The following is a 22,906-nucleotide window of genomic DNA, read 5'->3' on the forward strand; positions in this document are numbered from 1 at the left end:
GGTTAGGCTGGTTGAGATGATGTATAAAAGAACGCACACAAAACTGATAACAGTAGTTGGGGAAACAGAAAACACTGAAGTTCGTGTTGGATTACACTGGGTGTCAGCATTAAGCCCATTTTTGCTTGTGCTGGTAATGGATGTGTTGAGTAAAGCAATCAAGAATGAAGAGCTGTGGGAATTGTTGTACACTGATGATTTGGTGATTACTGCTGAAAAGAGGAGGACCTACGGAGAAGGGTTAGAGAGTGGCAGGAATCTTTAAAGAGGGGTGGCTTAAAGGTGAATTAAATAAAACAGAGATTTTGCTGAGCAGTAAGGAAGATAGAGACAGAATAGTAATACAAGAAAGAAGAGGCTCTTATTATAAAACAGGCAGAAAAATTAAATATTTAGGATCTACTTTAAGCCAAGAGGGAGGATATGAGGCTGAAGTTGACAGTAGGATAAAAGCTGCAGGGGGGAAGTGGAGAGAGGTAGCTGGAGTGGTATGTGATAAGAAAATGGCAATCAAGCTTGAATTCAATATATATGTAACAGTGATAAGACCACTGTTTAATGTATGGAGCAGAAATATGGGTTGTAAGAAGAAAATAGGAAGTAAAACTTGAGAGAATAGAGATGAGAATGCTGAGGTGGAATATGGGAATATCACTGCTTGAGAGATTGGAAAATGATGAAATAAGAAGGGCAGGCCTAGTAAAGATTGCAGAGGTGATAAGAGAGTCACGATTGAGATGGTATGGGCATGTGTTGAGGATGGATGACAAGGAGGGAGTGAAGAGGGCTTAGGTGGAACCTGTCAGAGGGAGACAGAGAATTAGATGGCGAGATAAAGTGAAGGAAGATATGGAGAGAAGAGGTTTGGTGGAGGATGATGCCTTTGATAGAAGGCAGTGGAGAAGGCGCATCAGGCAACCGACCCCTTAATGTAGGGATATTGGTGGGAAAGAAGAAGAAAATCGCTTGGAATCGAGTTAATGCGGCAAAATAAACTTACCTCTATCAGATGATTTTTCCAAACCAAAACATGATCAGTTTGTATTTTATAAATTAATACAGTGGTCCCCCCGTATTCGCGGGATGCGTATCAAACCCCCCTGTGAATAGTTAAAACCTGGGAATAGTTGGAACCCCCTATAAAAATGCTGAAAACCTCCTATTTTGTTAGTTAAAACTCAAGAAATACCCACTAAAAATGTTTATACATGAAAAACCAGGGATTTGTGGATATTTCTCATAGAAAAATACAGCGAGTAGGCGAATTTTCTGTGAATATTGCAGGGAAATGTTCCAGAGAGAAATCTGCGAATGTGTGAGTCTGCGAATCCGGAGAACGCGAATACTTGGGGTCCACTGTACAATGGTATTATAAGACTACATACAGTATTATTGGATATAGAAGATAACTTTAAAAGAGCCAAGGAAACGATGCATACTGTTTATGTTTGTAGTAATATGAGGTGGTCTCGGCACCTAGGCAAAGCCACTGATAACCATATAGCAGTGTTATAAACCCTACGGAGGGTAAAAACAAAGTTTTTAATATTTTAACCAAGGCTGTAAAACTGACATGGCCGGTAACCGATACCAACAGTAACCGAAGGCTGTCTGCACTGGGTAAGTTACTTATATAAAAATTATTTTTCTAATAAAAGAAGGTCTTATATACACGTATATACTTACCCATTAATTGCATGATCAGGGCCCTCCCTCCCTCCCCTCTCATGGACATAAGGGTATAAACAAATTGAAGGTCTTTGCTATGTTGTACCTCTCTTTCCCTCAGAAGTAGATGGGGCGAGTCATCTACCCCAAAACATTCTCGCACTACCTGTGAATTTCAACATTGTAACTGCCAAATGAGTGAAACTAATAACTATTTAATTACTGAATGTGTATATTGTACCTGCCAAATGAGTGAAACTAATAACTGTTTAATTACTGAATGTGTATATGTATGAAAGCTTGTTTCATTATGAAAATATAATTTTTGCTGTATTTTGTCCAATAGGTTTAAAATTACAGTATTAGGAAAGTATATTAGAAAATTTTTATAGGTCGGACAGAGATTTACATAACTTCAATTAGCTAGTGATGTGTTGTGAAATGGAATGGAATGTAAAATTTTGGAAAATAGAGAGGTTTTGGAAAGGTGTGCACATGGAGTTTATAGTTGAAGTACAATGGAAAAATCAATCATAAATGAGGTATCATGTTGGTAAAAAAGAAAAAGATTTGTAGGTGACAGGAAGTCTTGGAGAAAGAAAATACGTAGAGGAAGACCAAAGGTTAATAGGAATTTGAGAAGACAATATACAGGGCAAAGAGAACTCATTTCATGTTTAACCCATGAAGGAATACTCGTACATGAAATTGACGGTGTTGATAATCTTCCATCTCATTTTCAACCATCACATCTTTGACTGGCCTAAAAAGCCTGCTCTTGTTTTGTCTTGTGTAACTGCCATGCCACCAGAATTGCTCTTACAGATTGCTCACACACGACCTGACAATATCCAGTTCACTCTGCCCTGGATTTCCTTGTTAAGGGCCTCTCCTATTTGGAGTTGATACTACTACTGTAATTGAAGTTATTGAGAGGAGTGATGGGTTTGACTTTTGGATTGAATACCTGGTGCCAGATCAGGTTAGAATCACGCTCCATATCAGGGGTGCTGGAGTCACCATTGATAATGCATCTTGACTCCTCCAGTAGGATACCCAGGAACTTGTGTAACTTACTCTTGAATGTGTGGTAAGATTGATGCGTAATACGTAGTTATGTTACAGTGAGATAGACAATTCTGTAAATTAGAGGTCATGAATGTGAACATAATACTATAGTACACCAGTTCTGTTATTGTGGTGGAATTGAAGGACATAGGTTTCCAGATTACTAGGTATATTTATTGGTAGATTTGAAATCAAGCACTTTTTTTTATTTTGAAGATGTGAAGAATTTTATAGGTCATGCATACTTAGGATGTTATTTAGTTCTAATGCATAGCAGTCTAGCATGGTAGGGAAGGTCATGCACTTTTTTAATAGTATGCTGGGGGTATTTGGATTTGGAAACGATAGTCTGCAAGTGGTCTGATTTTAGGACTTTGATTATAGACTCATTTTGATTGATTAACTGTGATACACTAGGTCTCTCCTGTCATGTTGGTAGGTAGGGAGGAGGTTATGTGTTAGATGATAGCTTCCCTTCAGAATTTTTTATAAGATGGGATGTGAGTGATACAGGTCAGAATGGTTTTGGGAGATAGCATGTTTGAATATTTTTGCAGGATTATTTATAAATGATTCCTATCATAAAGATACATGGTAATCCTTAGTTCAGCTTGGTATGATTCCATTAGCAGTCAATTTTCTGTGATATAACTATTTTGTAGTGACAGGAGACTGTAGTCACTTTGGTTGAACAATGTAGTTGAATCCTCACTTGTGATTCAGGTCAGGATCTGATCATAGGGATGAGTACATATCTGATAGGATGCACATATTGTTATTGGGATGTAACAAAAAGGATCAGTGACATTTGAAAGAGCCAGTTCTACTCTTCACACTTGTTTTCATCAGCTTGGCTGTTTGGTCTTGAGAGGAATTTTTTGGTCTCGAGAGAAATTGTAAGACTTTGTTCTTTCTACAGTATTTTCAGCTTTAGAAATAATACTCACTAATCGCATGGTAGATTCTTATATCTAGAGCAAAATTAGTCTTAACACTTCATACTCTTGTGATGTAATAATTTTGGGGAATTTTACTGTCCAGTTTTCTTAATCCTTCATCCCAGTCAGATGACTGTACAGAAATTGCATTTTAACCCAGCTTGCCTTGGGGAATTTGAATGCCAGTGAGGACTGTGAGGAGGAATTCTTGGTGGGGTTTAGAAAGTGGGGGAAGGGGAAAGCTACAGGGGTTAATGGGTGGGTGATGCTTTAAGGCCCCATTATGAAGGTAAGCATTGCTACCTCGTGATTAAAGGGATTTGCATTATATTTTTACCACCTATTAAATATCACTGAAAATCCTTGCTTAAGAAAATCACAAAATTTGACCGAAGTTTGTAAATTTATAGTTTAAAAAATTTTAATTTTTTATAAATATACAAAAAAAATGGTTGTACTAAAAAATTAACTTTCCTTACACTAAATTAAAGATATGTCTAATTATACTACATGGTGTGAAAGTTTCACTGAATGTGGTTTCATATTCTATGAGGTATACTCCTTTACTGGTTAATCAAGTAAGGTTTAAGAAAACATCAAAAGAAAAGAATTATTGCTTATTTTCATACAATGAACTTACCTGTCAGATATATACATAGCTAAGACTCCGTCGTCCCCGACAGAAATTCAAATTTCGCGCCACTCGCTACCGGTAGGTCAGGTGATCTACCTGCCTGCCCTGGGCGGCAGGACTAGGAACCATTCCCGTTTTCTATCATATTTTCTCTGTCGCCGGTGGTATCAACATTGTTGTTACTACCTCCTGACTGGAATTTGCTTTTCAAGACTTTATTGATCATCTTTATTGGATTTCTTGGTGACGTACTGGATCGTTGTTTTGGCATTCGCTACTGTGGACTGGATTTGGACTTGCTTTTGATTTTTCTAATAGAATGTCTGATTCAAGTGTTAGTGTGAGAGTGTGTGTGAATGTAGGCTGCAAGGTGAGGATACTCAAGGCTTCAGTTGATCCTCACACTGTATGTCGTAAATGTAGGGGGTTTGACTGTTCTTTGGCTAACACCTGTATTGAGTGTGAAAAGTTGGATGCTAATGAATGGAAGACTAACTTCTTACTTGAAGAAGTTAGAGAGGGATAGGATTAGACGGGCTGCACAAAAGAGTGTGAGTACAAGGCCTATTGAGCCTTTTTCTGAGTCTAAATCTCCTTTTGTTAATGAATATGATTCTCCCTATGTATCTGAATCCTCACAGGCTTTGCATTCGGATTCGGCTTCTGAAATCGCCAATCTGAAGGCTACTCTTCGTAAAATGAAGACAAAGATGGCGGCCATGCAAGGTAAGGCTAGTGATTGTGAATTACAAAGTGAAGTGAGTGTTCCCAGTGTTGTGGAGGGGGCGTCTGACCGTCCCTGCGATGCTCCCAGGCCTAGACCTCTTCCAAACTCACATACCCAGAGGAGTAGGAAAGTCGAAAGTCGTACGGAGGTTGTGGGGAATCCCCAACGGTCAGGCGTCCCTTCAGCAGGTTCTGTTTCGTTACAGTCTGCTCAGGACCGCTCAAATAGAAGCGTCCTACGAGATTGTTTCTCGTCGTCCGGTTCTCCTTCACCTAAACGAGGGTGGAAGGACTCGGATCTTTCTAGGCCACTGAAAAGGCATTGGAAAGAGCGCGCGTTCGACTCGAGCCCGGAGCGCTTCTCGGAGGAAAGCTCTCCTTCTTCTATCAAGAAGGCTAAGCTGGTTTCGACGCCTCCTAGAGCTGTATTTGATGATCGCACTCCTTCGAGTTCTCCTGCTTCTTCTATTGAAGAGGACGCTGGGGTGGCTTCCAAGAGGATTTTGCTTGCAGTTCAAGAGCAGATTGCCTCTTTGGTTGGAGTTCTTTCAAGGGATCCCCTCGCAAGAAGGACGCTAGATTCCTATTAAGAAAGTCTCGTCTTCTTTCTCCAGCCAGACGTGAAGCGTCCGCCAGACATGGGACGTCTTCCAGGCACGAAGAGTCGTACAAACGTCAGGATCTATCCGAGCGAGTTGCTCGAGATCAGGATACGCTCAGGCCTGAGGCGCCAGCCAGGCGCGAGGCGCCAGTTAGGCGTGAGGATTCAGCCAAGCGCGAGGCGCCAGCCAAGCGCGAGGATTCAGCCAGGCGCGAGGCGCCAGCCAGGCGCGAGGAGTTGCGTGAGGCGCCAGACAAGCGCGAGACGTCAGCCAGGCGCGAGATGCCAGCCAGGCTACACGCTCCAGCCAAGCGTGAAGCGCCAGCCAAGCGCGAGGCGCAAGACAAGCACGAGGCGCCAGCCAAGCGCGAGGAGCTGTTCAGGCACGAGAAGTCAAGCAGACGCGAGACTTCTTTTAGACGTGAGAGTTGGTTCACTCTATGAGCCCCTCTCCTAGTAGGAGTTTGTCACCAGTAGAGAGAGAACGGGATGAAGATCCTCTCGTTTTTCAGGCCGATTCTCCACAAGGTGGAGAAGGAGATTCGGAAGAAGAGGGTGACGGGAGAGAAGGAGTCTCGAACTATAAAGTTCTAACTGACCTTCTTTTACGAGAATACGGAGATTCTTAACTCCTGCCGCTCCTCCTTCGCCTCGATCACTGTTTTCGAGTGCGATTGTGCCTAAGTCTTCGTCGGTCTTGAGATGAGACCTACGATCTCTATGAAGAGAGCGCTTCAGTCCTTAGACAAATGGATGTTGTCTAAGAAGGATCTGGGCAGGACCACCTTCTGTATGCCTCCAGCCATACTTTCTGGCAAGAGAGGTTTCTGGTACCGAACTGGGGAGAACATGGGCCTTTCTCTTCCAGCGGCAGCCGAACCGCGGACTTTTCAACCTTGGTTGACTCGTCAAGGAGACACGCTTTGAATGGAGCTCGCGTGTCTTGGGCTATTTCGGAGACGGATCATCTCCTCAAGGGACTCTTCCATATTTTGGAAGTGTTTAATTTCCTAGACTGGTCCCTTGGGGTGATGTCTAAGAAAGCTCATGACTCGGATGGTCTTGACCCCGAAGTCATTCTCAGTATTCTTGCTTGTATTGACAAGGCGGTACAAGACGGATCGGGAGAAATCTCCTCTCTTTTCGGAGCAGTACTCCTTAAGAAGAGGAGTATTTTTAGTTCATTCCTAACCAAGGCGGTTTCTCCCTCTCCAGAGAGCCAGCCCTGGTTTTCGCTCCCATGTCTGACTTCCTGTTTCCTTCTCAGTTAGTGAAGGACATTTCTCGATCACTGACTGAGAAGGCGACTCAGGATCTTCTCCTGCAAACTGCAAGGAAGAAGAGACCTCTTGTTTCTGTTGACAAGAAAGGACCCGACTTCTACGGTTCAGCCCTTTCGAGGAGGGCCTCTCTCCAGAGCTACCTCTAAGAGAAGAGGTCTTGAGAGGAGAGGTAAGGCTCCTTCCCGTCCCTTTAAGAAAGGGAAGTGAGACAGACAGCCTCCAACACCAGTGGGGGCCAGGCTTCTCGAATTTGCAGACGCCTGGTCACTCATAAACTCAGACGCCTCTTCCATGTCCATAATCAGGAAGGGATATCTTATCCCCTTCCAAGACAGTCCTCCACTAACGACCATTCCGCGGGAACTGTCAGCCAGATACAGGGACCCTGTACTGAGGGATACTCTTCGTCTGATGGTGAATCAAATGTGGGACAAAAGAGCTATAGAACTGGTTCTAGCGCAAAACTCTCCGGGGTTTTACAATCGGCTTTTCCTGGTTGCGAAAGCCTCGGGGGGCTGGAGACCAGTTCTAGATGTCAGCGCTCTGAACAAGTTCGTTCGAAAGGAGAAGTTCTCTATGGAGACTTCGGCCTCAGTCCTTGCGGCGTTACGTCAAGGAGATTGGATGGTGTCGCTGGATCTCCAGGACGCCTATTTTCATGTCCCGATTCACCCTTCGTCGAAGAAGTTACCTCCGTTTCATGACGGGGGGAAGGATCTTTCAGTTCAGGGCCTTGTGTTTCGGCCTATCCACAGCTCCTCAGGTCTTCACAAGCCTGATGAAGAATGTGGCGAGGTTTCTTCACCTCAAAGGCGTCAACATCTCTCTATATTTGGACGATTGGCTCATCAGGGCCAGAACAGAGAGACAGTGTTTGGAGGACCTTTCTTTGACCCTAGACCTGATAAAGGCGTTGGGACTACTCGTGAACCTCGAGAAGTCACAGCTGATTCCCAGACAGAACTTGGTCTATCTGGGGATTCAGATGGATTCTCGGGGTTTTCGAGTATTTCCTTCGCAAGAGAGAATCGTGAGAGGCTTGGAAAAAGTCTCTCTCTTCTTAGGGAAAGAACGAACTTCGGCGAGGGAATGGTTAAGCCTACTAGGACCCTTTCCTCGCTCGAACAGTTCTTTCCTCTAGGAAGACAACATCTTCGCCCTCTTCAGTTTTTCCTAAGGAGATCGTGGAACTGGAAGACGGGACTTCTCTCCGACAGTTTTCTCCTTCCAATGGAGATGAAACCACACCTGCAATGGTGGTTGTCCCCTCTAAAAGAGAACAAGGGAATTTCTCTGGAAGTTCCGAACCCAAGCCGAGTGTTGTATTCCGACGCATCGGAGAAGGGTTGGGGAGCAACACTAGGACCGAGAGAAGTGTCAGGCACCTGGAAGGCAGCACAGGTGTCCTGGCACATAAATTGCAAAGAACTTCTAGCAGTTCACTTAGCGCTAAAGTTCTTCGAACCCTTTGTGACGAACAGTGTGGTCCAAGTGAATGTGGACAACACTACAGCCCTGTCCTACATTCGGAAGCAGGGAGGAACACACTCAGTGTCGCTTTACGAGATAGCAAGAGATCTGCTAATTTGGGCCTCACAAAGAAACATCGCCCTCCTAACAAGATTTGTTCAGGGGACGAGAAACATCAGGGCGGACAGACTGAGCAGGAGAAGCCAGGTCCTTCACACAGAATGGACTCTTCATTCAGAGGTGTGTAGATCTTTGGGATCTTTGGGGCACTCCTCACGTAGATCTGTTCGCCACATTCCTTTCCAAAGGCTGGAAGTCTTTTGTTCAGTGGTGGAAGACCCAAGAGCTCTCGTGGTCGACGCCTTCCTGCTGGACTGGTCTCATGTGGACGTGTACGCTTTCCCCCCTTTCAAAATCCTGGGACAAGTGTTGAGAAAGTTCGTAGCGTCCAACAGGACAAGGATGACCCTGATAGCCCCGTTTTGGCCAGCACAAGATTGGTTTGCAGAGGTGCTGGAGTGGACAGTAGACTTCCCAAGATCCCTTCCAAAAGGATGGATCTTCTCAGACAGCCACACTTCAAGAGGTTTCATCAAAACCTCCCCGCTCTCGCTCTGACTGCCTTTCGACTATCGAAAGACTTGTCAGAGCGAGGGGGTTTTCTCGCGAAGCTGCAAGCGCTATCGCTAGAGCCCGCAGAGCTTCCACTAGACGAGTCTATCAGTCGAAGTGGGAGGTATTCAGAAGGTGGTGTAAGTCTAAGAAGTTGTCCTCCTCCAGTACCTCTATAACCGAAATCGCCGATTTCCTATTGTTCTTGAGAGAGGTCTCTCATTTGTCTGTATCGACAATCAAAGGATACAGGAGCATGCTGTCGGCAGTATTTAGAAACAGAGGCCTAGACATTGCTGACAATAAAGATCTGCACGACTGATTAGATCGTTTGAAACGACAAAATCGAAGGAACTAACTCCACCCAGCTGGAACCTGGACGTAGTTCTCAAGTTCCTTTCGTCTGACAGATTTGAGCCTCCCCACGTAGCTTCGTTCAGGGATATAACAAGAAAATGCTTGTTTCTCCTATCTTTGGCGACAGCCAAAAGAGTTGGCGAACTTCATGCCCTAGAAGATGAAGTCGGCTTTAACAAAGACTCGGCCTTTTGCTCGTTTAGAACTCTGTTTCTAGCGAAAGAATGAAAATCCATTGAATCCCTGGCCCAAGAGATTCGAGATCAAAGGCTTATCGAGTCTAGTAGGGAGAGAAACAGAGAGGTCTCTTTGCCCGGTAAGAGCCTTGAAGTTCTTCTTACAAAGAAAGAAACAAATGGGAGGCTCTAGACAAAGTCTTTGGTGTTCGATTAAGGACCCACAAGAATCATGTCTAAGAACGCATTAGCTTTCTTCATTAGGAGCGTCATTACGGATGCTCACAAGTTCTGTCCTGACGACTCTTTTCCGCTTTTAAGAGTAAAAGCCCATGAAGTTAGAGCAGTGGCGACGTCTCTCTCTTTTCAGAAGAATATGTCATTAAAGAAAATCATTGACACGACATATTGGAGGTGCAATTCAGTTTTTGCATCTCACTATCTTAAAGACGTTCGCGTGACCTACGAGAAATGTTTTTCTCTGGGACCATTTGTATCGGCGGATACAATACTGGGTACGGAGCAACACCAATCCTTAAATTTGTACATACCTTCTACTAGATATGTTCTAGATTTCTGCTGACAAAGAGGGCTCGGTGCTGCACTGGCGGCCATCACTGTTGTTCAGTAAGGAACTCTTGTGATATCTTTTAGGGGAGTATTAAAATTTTTTTTGAGCATTTTTGTATGAATGAGTTTTTCGTTTCGAGTTATGGGTTGTTTGTTATGAGTTCGGGGATAACTCAGAACAATTCTATATACAGTAACCATCCGAGTTACGACCTAGATCCGTTCCGACCAACAGGTCGTATGTCAGAATGGTCGTTAGTCGAAAATACCAGCCAAAATGGCCGACACGTGGATTATAAGTACTCGGTTAAAGTGGAAGATTATACTGTACTCGAGGACATATGATATGAATGTGTTGCATTTTTAAGTAACTTTTTCTGTTGAATAATATTATTGTGTATATACAAGCTGTTTATTTATCATTTTTATGCCTTTTAGTTTCACTTTTATAATTTTATCATATATTTCTGTTGAATAATATTACTGTACATATGTATATACAAGCTGTTTATTTATAATTTTTTATGCCTTTTAGTTTCACTTTTATCATACTTTTTCTGTTGAATATATTACTGTTGTACTATACGTACAAGCTGTTTATGTATTTATCATTTTTATGCCTTTTAGTTTCACTTTTATCATTTTATCATAGAGATATTTTTAATATTATACTGTAGGTGCAATGTATTTAGCTTTTTTTTCAGTTGCTTAGTTGATATACTACGTACATACATCTTAATATAATATGGTTTTAGAAAAAAATATTTATTACTGCAGTTGAATTTATTATACAAAAATACAAATGAAGATCAAAATACGAAAATAGAAAGTTACAGTCAAAAATAGAACATACAGTACTGTAGTACAAAATAGAAAATACATATGCATGTAAAAAAATAAGCAAAACAACACTCAAAATTAATGTTCACTGGTGCTTGGTTCGACGTCATCAACACTTTCTTCATACGCACGGTCGAAAGAAAGATCAGCTGTTAAGTCAAGCGAGGCAGGGGATGGGGAAGGGGTGGTTACTGCGTTGGCCGATGTAGGGGAGGGGGTGGCTTCGATGCTGGATGAGGCGGGCTTTTGTGTTCGTTTGACAAACATGCTAAGTGTCGTTTGGATCTTTTGCTTTTTCTTTTCATCGTAGATTTCTTTGTATGGCCTCATTACTTCTTGCATAGATCTCTCTATCCGGGCAAACCGTTCAACATTCGGATCCATTCCTTCCAATTTATGCAGCATTGTATTAAGCATTTGTATGGCTTCCGATAATCCCTTTACAGTAAACTTTCGTTCGGGCTCCTCCTCTTCTACAACTTCCTTTTCTTCCTCTCTTCTTTCTTCTTCAGCTTTCCTTTCTTCTTCTATTGCTAACAGTTCTTCATTTGTTAATTCCTCAGGTTCTTCACTTATCAGTTCTTCAATTTCTTCTTCATCACATCCTAACTCAAGTTGCTTTGCCAAGCTAACAATTTTTCCTCGGACGTTGCTTAATTCCTCTTCGTTATCGAAGCCAACAAAATCTCTGAGGAAGCGTTTGCAGCAGTGTTTCCAAATACCACTCATACATTTTTCTGTCACCAAATCCCAAGCTTTAGCGACATGCTTGATACAATGGTAAATGTTGTATGATTTCCAATAATCCCGCAAAGTCAGCTCAGGGTTTTCATCCATAGCTTCGATGGCTTGGTCAAAGGAAATTCTTACGTAGTGCGCCTTGAACGTAGAATGGTGGAGACCGTGGAGTGGGAGAGATGGAGACTTCTGCTTATACAATTAACTTTCATTCCACCTTCATATTTCTTGATTACGTCCATCTTCATCTCCAACGTCAGTGCCTTCCTAGCTTTCTTGGCAGAATTGCATTCTGATGAGTCAGACTTTCTCTTAGGGGCCATGGCAAAGGTGTAATGAAAAAAATGTTCCTGCTACAATGTTACAGTACTGCTACAATGTCTAGACAGTGAGTGAGGTGGTTGGGATGAGTCTGTCTGGGATGCTGTGCTGCCGGCGCCGTCGTAACTGTCATACCGCGCCGCACGCACTACGCTACCGCGCTGCCAAACAGTAAACGCCGCCAAATATAAAAAAATAGACCCCTGTCGGACACTGTCGTAAGTACGGGTGGACGTAACTCGCGCAGGTCGTAACTCGGATGGTAACTGTACTAACATGGTGGTTAGGATCAGGTGGTCGGGATTGGTTATGCTCCTTCACAAGGTGTGTTGTCATAGAAGTGGTCCAGTACCCATTGACAAAGTCCTTTTAGGCTCTGCCGAGTAAGCGGTTCTAATACCCATCGACAGACCCACAAGAACTCTAGCCATAGATCTAATATCTCGCTAAAGTCTTGAGGTGATGCAGACTACCGGGCTACAGCCACGAAGTCTACCACCTATCAGGTAGGAACCAAGGTTTTTTCTTTTATACCTACAACATATGTTGTTTACCTGTTTATTCCATATTAGCTGTCTCTGACCCTCCACCAAAGGGTGCCAATCAGCTATGTATATATCTGACAGGTAAGTTCATTGTATGAAAATGATATTGTTATAATACAATAAAGTTTCATACATACTTACCTGGCAGATATATACGATTAATGGCCCACCCAGCCTCCCCGCAGGAGACAGGTGGAAGAGAGAAAATATGATAGAAAACGGGAATGGTTCCTAGTCCTGCCGCCCAGGGCAGGCAGGTAGATCACCTGACCTACCGGTAGCGAGTGGCGCGAAATTTGAATTTCTGTCGGGGACGACGGAGTCTTAGCTATGTATATATCTGCCAGGTAAGTATGTATGAAACTTTATTTGTATTATAACAATATCATTTTGTAATAATTGAAACATGGCAAATTTTTTGTCAGTTTGTATTTTTCATAGCTAACAAACCTGAGGTCTTAACAATAGGATTATCTTGCACCAGCTGGAAACTGGTTAAAAACAATCTAAGATTGTAAAGCAAGGAACCTGTAGCATCTGGCAACTCAGTCGTTACGAGGTGGAAGCTGGTCACCGACCAGGCATAGAACCTCGTGACATGGTAGAAGGTGATTTTCACAGTAAAAATAATTCTTCATATGAGAAATGTCCCCAGAAATCTACGAAATGATTAAATGAAAAGAAATGCACTCTCTACTTGGGTGATTGACATTCATGACATTTCTCCAATGGAAACTCCTGCCTCTTGTTATGATTTTGTCTTTTCAATTCTCAAAGTGCTTATAGTTTTTATATAATTATCATACAGCTCTTCTTTGCTCCTATAACATTAAAAATTGTTCTCAGAAATGCACTAAAAACCTGAGCGTTACATGATTCATGAAGAAGTTTGTGGAACTGTGACATGGCCAAAGGAACTGTTGCCATATACTTACATATTTTTTTATTCATGAATAGACACCCTGTAGAGACATCGTGAGGAAATTAAATATAATAATTCTGCTTTTACCATTTGTCAAAACAATAAATTAATCAAAATTTCACTTATGATTACAAATGTTGTAGTATTTGAATGGTGATGAGGAAGATTGATATTCATTTGCATGTCTGCATATCGGTGTAGTATAGCATGTTGATTTACATATCATGGTTTGTGTACTGTAAAAATAAGTCAAGAAATATATACAAAGCTTTAAAAATAAGAAATACAAAGCATTACAGTGTATAAATTGTTCGCCTTGGTGCGTGTTTTGCCACTTTAATGAGTGCCTAGAAGAATGCGAATTTTAAGTGAGTGTGTCGAGAAGAATGCAAATTTTGAGTGAGTTACTCAGACTTCACATTTACCTGGATGCTGTCATTGGAGAAAATGGAGATATTTTAGTGAATAAAGCAAGCATATCAATTATTCCGAACCTAATGTGGTTCAACACGTTTTTAACAAGTTTTCCCAAAATTTTTCACCCGCTGGGCGATAAATGTGATGAACAAAATTGTCAGTTAACCCATCTAAATATATTTCTTGAGCAATAATACTTCAGGATATGTGTATGCAGAAATCAGTCTAAAACTGCCAACAACTCCATTTTGGTAATTCCTTGACATTAGGAAATCGGTGCATCATAAAGGACTGCTGCAACAAACCTCTTCACCATCTACTGTTTGTAACACTTTAGTAACATGGGAAAACCTAACAAAAATGAAGTGGAATAAGTATGGCCATACATTTTTAAGGCCGTCTTGTGTGGAACCCATCAGTTTTGAAGTGACATTACAACTGTCTACTGTAACTAGTTCCTGAAAGTTTATATACTGGCAGCCAGGAAGAAAGTTACAGGTTTAAGATAGTGATGGTGTTTAAAGATTATTTCAGCAACCTTATTGATTACTAAGGGTAAATATTTGGTAGTTTTTAGTGTCTGTTTTACTACCCTGTAGAACAAGTGTAGGTTTTACTTCATTTCTGCAGTGCTTAAGCACAAAAATGTTATAAGATACTGGGTTGGAGGTTTTGTTTTAATCAGGACATGAATGAATGTAATGATAGGTATTATTATGTGTAATTTTGAAAAGAAAGCTCAAAGAAATGAAAGCTTTTGAATATTAACCACCATATTTTTATGGTCTTGACAGTTTTCTAATCCAACTGATGTTAATCTGTAATGATGTTTTTGCTCTATTTACCTTTCAGGATAACTCCTTGAACAATGTAGGAGATTGGCCAACATTAGTTGAGGTTCAACAAGCTCAGGAAGCTATTCACCTACAACAGGTTTGTTTCAGAAATTTATTTTGTTGACTATGTTGTACTGTTTTATGGCAAGGTCATTTGAGTTTTTATGTATACATGAAAGCACTTGTCAGAGCAGCAGTAGAACATTTAATATAAGCAAGAATGAAAATTAAATTGAATTTAAAAAATACTGAAACTTTATAAGTTTCAGTTTTCATAATTTTTTATGCCAAAAAAACAAAAAAGGATAACATCTTTATTACTTATTACTACGTTGTACAGTAGATGAAACAAATAGTAATACTGTTTAGTACAATTCATTGATCAAAGGTCCATGCTGTTGCTACCCCAGTTTTATCAAAATAACCAACCAGTCAACCAGGGATTGTTTGTTTTATTATGAGACTATCTTACCTTTTTTCAGAATTCTAAAACAGAATGGAGAAAGAGTGAAGAGAGAAAAGTGATGAAAAATGGTAAGAATTCTGATGTAGATAATGAAAAGTCCGAAGATTCAGGTTCGCATGATGATGATTCTCTCAAGGAGAATCGTGAGGCTTCGTCATCACAGACTAAAAATAACAAAAAGCAACAGCCTGCCTCTACAAGAGAGGCAAAGAATAAGAAAAACAAAAGTAAGTGGTACAATCTTCCATTTATAGAGAGGTATGTACACATACCCCGGACAAAAGGACCAAGCTAAATTCGTGACTATTTGGTGCAAATCTTTCATATTTTAATAACACATAAGATTTAAAGATTTTCTCTTGAAAACTTCGTTCATTTTACTTTTATATAGTGTATATGAGGTTTTAGCAGTTTAGTGGGTTAGTATTTTTTCTCTTCAGAAAACATTTTTGTGAAGATAAGTGTCCAGAGTTTAGAATTCATCCTGACTTGTGTCTGAGGAGCTGCTTTGTAAATGTACCCCAAATATGTAAGCTTATTATTGATGCTGTTAAAATTTCATTAATGTAACCATGATAATTTTCACGCCCACAGTATAGAACCTTACAAAGATAGAAACTATTTAATCTACATCTCATAAATTCATTGCCATTTTTTAAAAGAGTAAAAATTTCCATTTATTATAACTTTACCATTACCAAATTGTCTTGATAAAAATCTTTATTACTGCTCAGTGCTGTATGATGTAGGCCAAATACAATGCTGAATTTGTATGCTAACATTGTTGGAATTGCGAACAGATTGAAGTGACAGATGAGCTCTGGGAACGGAATTAGTTTGTAGGAAGGGGGTACCAGAATTTTGAATGCTTTTCCACTTTAGACTTGCAGCACAGTTTAGATTAGGGTAAAGAAGTATAAACATAAGTTGCTTGTAGATGACAGCCAATTAGTTATGTGAGATGACCTCCCACCTTCGGATTAGTATAGGTCCTGTATAAAAGTCAGCTGTTTGTTTTTTCATAGGAACAGCAGACAAATTATTAAGTAAGGTGTAGTTTTCCCCATGTATATAAACCTTAAATCTTTTTTTTTTTATTATTATTATTATTATTATTATTATTATTTTTTTTTTTGCTCTATCACAGTCCTCCAATTCGACTGGGTGGTATTTATAGTGTGGGGTTCCGGGTTGCATCCTGCCTCCTTAGGAGTCCATCACTTTTCTTACTGTGTGTGCCGTTTCTAGGATCACTCTCTGCATGAGGCCCGGAGCTACTTCAGCCTCTAGTTTTTTCCAGATTCCTTTTCAGGGATCTTGGGATCGTGCCTAGTGCTCCTATGATTATGGGTACGATTTTCCACTGGCATATCCCATATCCTTCTTATTTCTATTTTCAGATCTTGATACTTATCCATTTTTTCCCTCTCTTTCTCTTCAACTCTGGTGTCCCATGGTATTGCGACATCAATGAGTGATACTTTCTTCTTGACTTTGTCAATCAACGTCACGTCTGGTCTGTTTGCACGTATCACCCTATCCGTTCTGATACCATAGTCCCCAGAGGATCTTTGCCTGATCGTTTTCTATCACTCCTTCAGGTTGGTGCTCGTACCACTTATTACTGCAAGGTAGCTGATGTTTCTTGCACAGGCTCCAGTGGAGGGCTTTTGCCACTGAATCATGCCTCTTTTTGTACTGGTTCTGTGCAAGTGCTGGGCATTCACTTGCTATGTGGTTTATGGTTTCATTTTTCGTATTGCACTTCCTACATATGGGAGAGATGTTATTTCCGTCTATCATACTTTGAACATATCTGGTTCTTAGGGCCTGATCTTGTGCCGCTGTTATCATTCCTTCAGTTTCCTTCTTTAGCTCTCCCCTTTGTAGCCATTGCCAATTGTCATCGCTGGCTACTTCTTTAGTCTGTCTCATGTATTGTCCGTGCATTGGTTTGTTGTGCCATTCCTCTGTTCTTTCTGTCTTTCTCCTGTCTCTGTATATTTCTGGGTCTTCGTCTACTTTTATTAGTCCTTCTTCCCATGCACTCTTTAGCCCCTCGTCTTCACTGGTTTTCAGATATTGCCCCAGTGCTCTGTTTTCGATGTTGACGCAGTCCTCTATACTTAGTAGTCCTCTCCCTCCTTCCTTTCGTGTTATGTATAGTCTGTCCGTATTTGCTCTTGGGTGTAGTGCTTTGTGTATTGTCATATGTTTCCTGGTTTTCTGATCTATGCTGCGGAGTTCTGCCTTCGTCCATTCCCACTATTCCTGCGCTGTATCTGATTACTGGCACTGCCCATGTGTTTATGGCTTTTATCATATTTCCGCGTTGAGTTTTGACTTGAGTATCGCCTTGAGTCTCTGCATATATTCTTTCCTGATCGTGTCCTTCATCTCTTGGTGTTTTATATCTCCTCCTTCCATTATTCCCAGGTATTTGTATCCTGTCTCATCTATGTGTTTGATGTTGCTCCCATCTGGTAGCTTTATCCCTTCAGTTCTCGTTACTTTGCCTTTTTGTATGTTGACTAAGCGCATTTTTCTATTCCAAACTCCATCCTGATGTCCCCAGATACAATCCTTACAGTCTGGATTAGGGTATCTATTTCCTTGATGCTCTTACCATACAGCTTGATGTCGTCCATGAACATCAGATGGTTGATTTTGTTGCCTCTTTTCTTGAGTTGGTACCCGGCATCCATCTTCTGTAGTACTTTTGTCATGGGAATCATGGCTACTACGAAGAGTAGTGGGGACAGTGAGTCGCCCTGGAAGATCCCTCTCCTGATATTAACCTCTGCTAGTCTTTTTCCAGAGCTTGTAAGTATTGTATTCCAGTTGCGCATTGTATTTTTGAGGAAGCTGATGGTATTTTCCTCTGCCCCATATATTTTCAGGCATTCTATTAGCCATGTGTGTGGTATCATGTCGAAGGCTTTCTTATAGTCTATCCATGCCATGCTTAGGTTGGTTTTCCTTCTCTACTGTTCTTCATTACCATTTTGTCTATCAGGAGCTGGTCTTTTGTGCCCCTACACTTCCTTCTGCAGCCTTTCTGTTGGTGGGGGATGGTGTTTGTCTCCTCTAGGTAGTTGTATAGCCTTTCACTGATGATACCTGTTAGTAACTTCCACATTATTGGTAGGCAGGTGATAGGCCTGTAGTTACTGGCTATATTTCCCTTACTCTTGTCTTTTTGTACTAAGGATGTTTCTTCCTGTGGTCATCCATTTGGGTGCTTGGTGATTTGAGATACAATGCTGGAGTTGTTCTGCTATTCGTGGGTGTAGGGCCTTGAAGTTTTTGAGCCAGTATCCATGGACTTCATCGGACCTGGGGCTTTCCAGTTTGGCATTTTCTTAGTTGGGGGTCCTGACTGTGTCTGTCGTGATGTCTGTGAATCTTTGTTTTATTCTCCCTGTTTCTTCTTCCTTGACTTCCTGGAGCCATGTTGCATGTTTGTTGTGTGATACTGGATTGTTCCATATGTTTTCCCAGAGTCTCTTACTTGATTCGGCTTCAGGAATTTCTGGGTGGTTGTCTTCCCCTCTTAGTTGGCTGTATAGTCTTTTCTGGTTGGTTGCGAATAGTTTGTTCTGTTGGTATCCCTTATTCCTGTTCATGTACCGTTGGATCTTGTGTGCTTTGGCCTTAAGCCTCTGTTTTACATCTTCTATTGTGTTGTTTAGTCCCCTCTCTTGTACTTTGTATTTCTCGTTGAGTTCCTCCCTTGTTTTCTTGCTTCTTAGCCTTTTTTCTGCCATCTCTTTCAGTTTACTCAAGTCAGATCTCATCACCATGATTTGCTTTTCCAGGCGCCTTTTCCAAGGAGGTTGCTGTTTTGGTTTCTGTTGGGTTGGTTGTGACGATGGTGTTGGTGTTCGAATCCCCATCAGTTCTGCTACTAATCTTGCTCCTGCATATGTCAAGTTATTTGTTTCTGTGATACTGGTGGTGTGTATTAGGCCCATTATTTCATTGACCTCACTTGTTTTCTCCCTTAATTTCTTGGTGTTGTAGGCTTTCATGGAGGGGATCTTTGTTCTCTCTGTCTCTGGCTCCATCCATTGTCTAATCTTTTCTACCCATTCCGTCCTCTCTGTTACCTCCCTTTGGCATATCAGCCACCTTCATTGAGTTCTTCTTTTCCTCCTCAGTTGCCTAGACATGCAGCTCCTGCAGTACTTCCTTCAGGAAGGCAAACATCTGCTGATCCTTCTAATTATATGGTGGATATTCAACAGAAGCTTGAGAGTATTTTCTGTCTTTTCAGTAATGTCCAGCCCCTGCTCAACTACCTTCCAAATTGTCTCCTATCTCCTCGAAAGAAGTAGAAGAGGAAGTAAATAAGGATACCCGGACAGCATATTCGTCTCTTCTTCGTTATCTGTTAGCAAATTTTCCTTGTTTCTTTTCACAGCACTGCTGGCCTCCCTGATATCTATTTACAAAATGGATAACCAGGTAGAGGGCACCTCCAAGCCTCTTAACCCTTAAACGCCGGAGCGGTAAATAAAAAAATGACTCCCGTATGCCGGAGGGGTTTGAGAGTGAGCGAGTAAGCGGAAAAAATATTTTTTTCAAAAAATCACAGCGCGCTTAGTTTTCAAGATTAAGAGTTCATTTTTGGCTCCTTTTTTTGTCATTGCTTGAAGTTTAGTATGCAACCATCAGAAATGAAAAAAATTATCATTATCATATATAAATAATGCGATATATGATAGCGCAAAAACGAAATTTCATATATAATTGTATTCAAATCGCGCTGTGCACAAAACGGTTGAAGGTAACAAGTTACTTTTTTTTCGTTGTAATGTGCACTAAATTGCGATCATTTTGATATATAACACATTGTAAAACGATAAAAGCAACACAGAGAAAATATTATCACAAAATAATGCATGAATTCGTAACGCGCTTACGTAAACATATTTTTTTCAAAAATTCACCATAAATCTAAATATTGTCCTAGAGACTTCCAATATGTTTCAGAATGAAGACAAATGATTGAATATTACTATACTGTAAGAATATTAGCTTACAAATGCAGTTTTCGACCATATCTGACGAGCTAAAGTTGACCGAATGTCAAATTTTTTATATATATATTTTTTTATATGCAATTATTTCGGAAATAAGAAAAGCTACAACTTTCAAATATTTTTCGTTTTATTCTACATGAAATTGCGCACATTTTCATATATAAAACTCTATGAAATGGCCTAATATGAAACGGAGACAAATATTCCGAGAATGGACTTACGCATTTCGGAGATTTGTGGCGGAGAATCCGCGCGCGGAGGGAAGAAGGAAAGTTTTTTTTAAAAATTCACCATAAATTTAAATATTGTGCTAGAGACTTGGAATTTGTTTCACGATGAAGATAAATGACTGAATATTACTAGACTGTAAGAGTTTTATCTTACAATTGCGTTTTTCGACCATTTCGGTAGAGTCAAATTTGACCGAACGTGGTTTTTTTTTCTATTTATCGTGATTTATATGCAAATATTTCGAAAATGAGAATAGCTACAACCTTCAACTATTTATTGTTGTATTATACATGAAATTGCGCACATTTTCATATATAAAACGTTATGTAACGGCTAATTTAAAATGTTGCAAACATTACCACAATCGCACGTATGATTTTTTCGGAAGAGTTACCGCGCGGACGTAAAGAAAATGTTATTTTTTTCATAAATTTACCATAAATCGAAATATTGTGCTAGAGACTTCCAATTTGTTGCAAAATGAAGGTAAATGCTAGAATATTACTAGAAAATAAGCGTTTTAGCTTACAATTGCGTTTTCGACCATTTCGGTAGAGTCAAAATTGACCGAAGGTTGAAAATTTGTCACTTATCATTTTTTATATGAAAATATTTCAAAATTGATAAAAAGCTACAACCATGGGTTGTTTTTAGTTGTATTGTGCATGAAATTGCGCACATTTTCATATATAAAACTTTATGTAACGGCTAATTTAAAATGGTGCAAACATTACCACAATCGCATGTATGATTATTTTCGGAAGAGTTACCGCGCGGACGTAAGGAAAAAGTTTTTTCATAAATTCACCATAAATCGAAATATTGTGCTAGACACTTCCAATTAGTTGCAAAATTAAGTTAAATGATTGAATATTACTAAAATATAAGAGTTTTAGCTTACAATTGCGTTTTTCGACCATTTCGGTAGAGTCAAAGTTGACCAAAGGTTGAAATTTTGGCACTTATCGTTATTTATATGAAAATATCTTAAAACTGATAAAAGCTACAATCATGAGTATTTTTTTGTTGTATTCTACATAAAAATGCGCACATTTTCATATATAATACTCTATGTAACGGCTAATTTAAAATGGTACAAAAATTATGTCAAAGTGACGAAATAATTTCAGAGATGTGTCACAGATACTTTTTAGTGCGGCAAGAAAGAAATTCGCGCTTGCGCGCCTGCGTAACGATTGTAAACAAACAACACCTTGATCCGTGACTCCCAGGGCATCCCCCAAGGCGCGTGATTCAAGAGTTTTCGGCTGGTAGGCCTAAAAGTATTTTTCCGCAAATTTTTAAAAAAACTTTTGTATGTCGACGTAAAATACGTCCAGTCGGCACCCGAGAGACAAAAAATGTCGACGTAAAATACGTCCAGTCGGCGTTTAAGGGTTAAGTTGGACTTTTCAGTATCATCCAAGAAGGTGTTTAAAGAAATGACCTTGTGCTTCTCAGAGAAGAGTGAGCAAGAGAAAGTCAACTTTTGTTTCTCTCCTCCTAACCTGTCTACTAGGAGGCATCATTCAATTGAGAATGGAAGCTGTGGCCCTGGGAGTTTCTGCCTCCTCCCAGGGGAACTTCTCCATTCTTATTGACTCTTCCAGGAGATCAGCTTTCAACTCAGCCAAAATTATGTTTAGCCAAAATTATGTTTTCACCTTCAGAACTGGACACCTTCTGAAATACATTTTCCATGCTTTGGAGGTTATGAGTTTTTTAGATTGGTGTGTAGTTGCTTTGGCTCGCAAGGTTAAGGAGTTTGCTTCCATCTCGGAGGACTCTGTATCTGACTTGCTCGGAATGATTTCTTCCCTTGATAATGGCATTATGGATGGGTGTCTTGAGTTAGAATCACTATTTACCTTAGGCATCCTCAGAGATCCGCTCTTCTGTTCTCACCGCTTGATAGTAAGCACTTGTTTCCCGAGTCCACAGTTCAGCATATTTCTTCTGATCTTCAGAAGAAATCCACTCAAGATCTTTCGGCGCAGTCTGATAAATGCCCCAGGGAGATGATCACCAGTCATGTTTGTCCAGAGCTCGAGGGAATGTCCGCTTTAATCCTCGAGCAATCAAGAAGTCTGCTTCAAATAAATCATCTTTCAAGAAATGAGAAGCAAGTCCTTCACTCCAGTAGGAGCAAGGCTTCTTCAGTTTTGGCGGAGCTGGAAAGTGAGAGGGACAGAACCGTGGGTCGTGAAGGTTCTCAAAGAAGGGTACACCATTCCCTTTCGAAATCCTCCCTTAGCCAGCTCTCCACTAAGTTTGACAGCTTACTCTGTCAACTTAGAGAAATTCTTAATTCTCACCCAAGAAGTGACACCCAAGTTAGAAAAGAAGGCCATAAAAGTAAGGAGAGGATCCCCACTCATGTCCAGTTTGGACATGAGCTCCTTGAACTTATTCGTGTCAAAGACCAAGTTTGAAATGGAAGGG

General features: G+C 40.6%; 1 protein-coding gene across 7 annotated transcripts in view; it reads left to right on the top strand.

Annotated features, from left to right (window-relative positions):
- LOC135220659 (la-related protein 1B-like) overlaps positions 1 to 22,906 on the top strand; it is a 255,882-nt gene that overhangs the window by 96,772 nt on the left and 136,204 nt on the right. For all 7 annotated transcript variants that reach the window (XM_064258015.1, XM_064258011.1, XM_064258013.1 and 4 more), the window contains 2 exons: positions 14,739 to 14,819; positions 15,205 to 15,415. In XM_064258015.1, coding sequence (XP_064114085.1) covers positions 14,739 to 14,819; positions 15,205 to 15,415 — 292 coding nt within the window. The remainder of the gene's footprint in view (positions 1 to 14,738; positions 14,820 to 15,204; positions 15,416 to 22,906) is intronic.

This window comes from Macrobrachium nipponense, chromosome 2 (genome assembly GCF_015104395.2).
Source record: "Macrobrachium nipponense isolate FS-2020 chromosome 2, ASM1510439v2, whole genome shotgun sequence".
In the NCBI taxonomy this organism is placed as follows: domain Eukaryota; kingdom Metazoa; phylum Arthropoda; class Malacostraca; order Decapoda; family Palaemonidae; genus Macrobrachium; species Macrobrachium nipponense.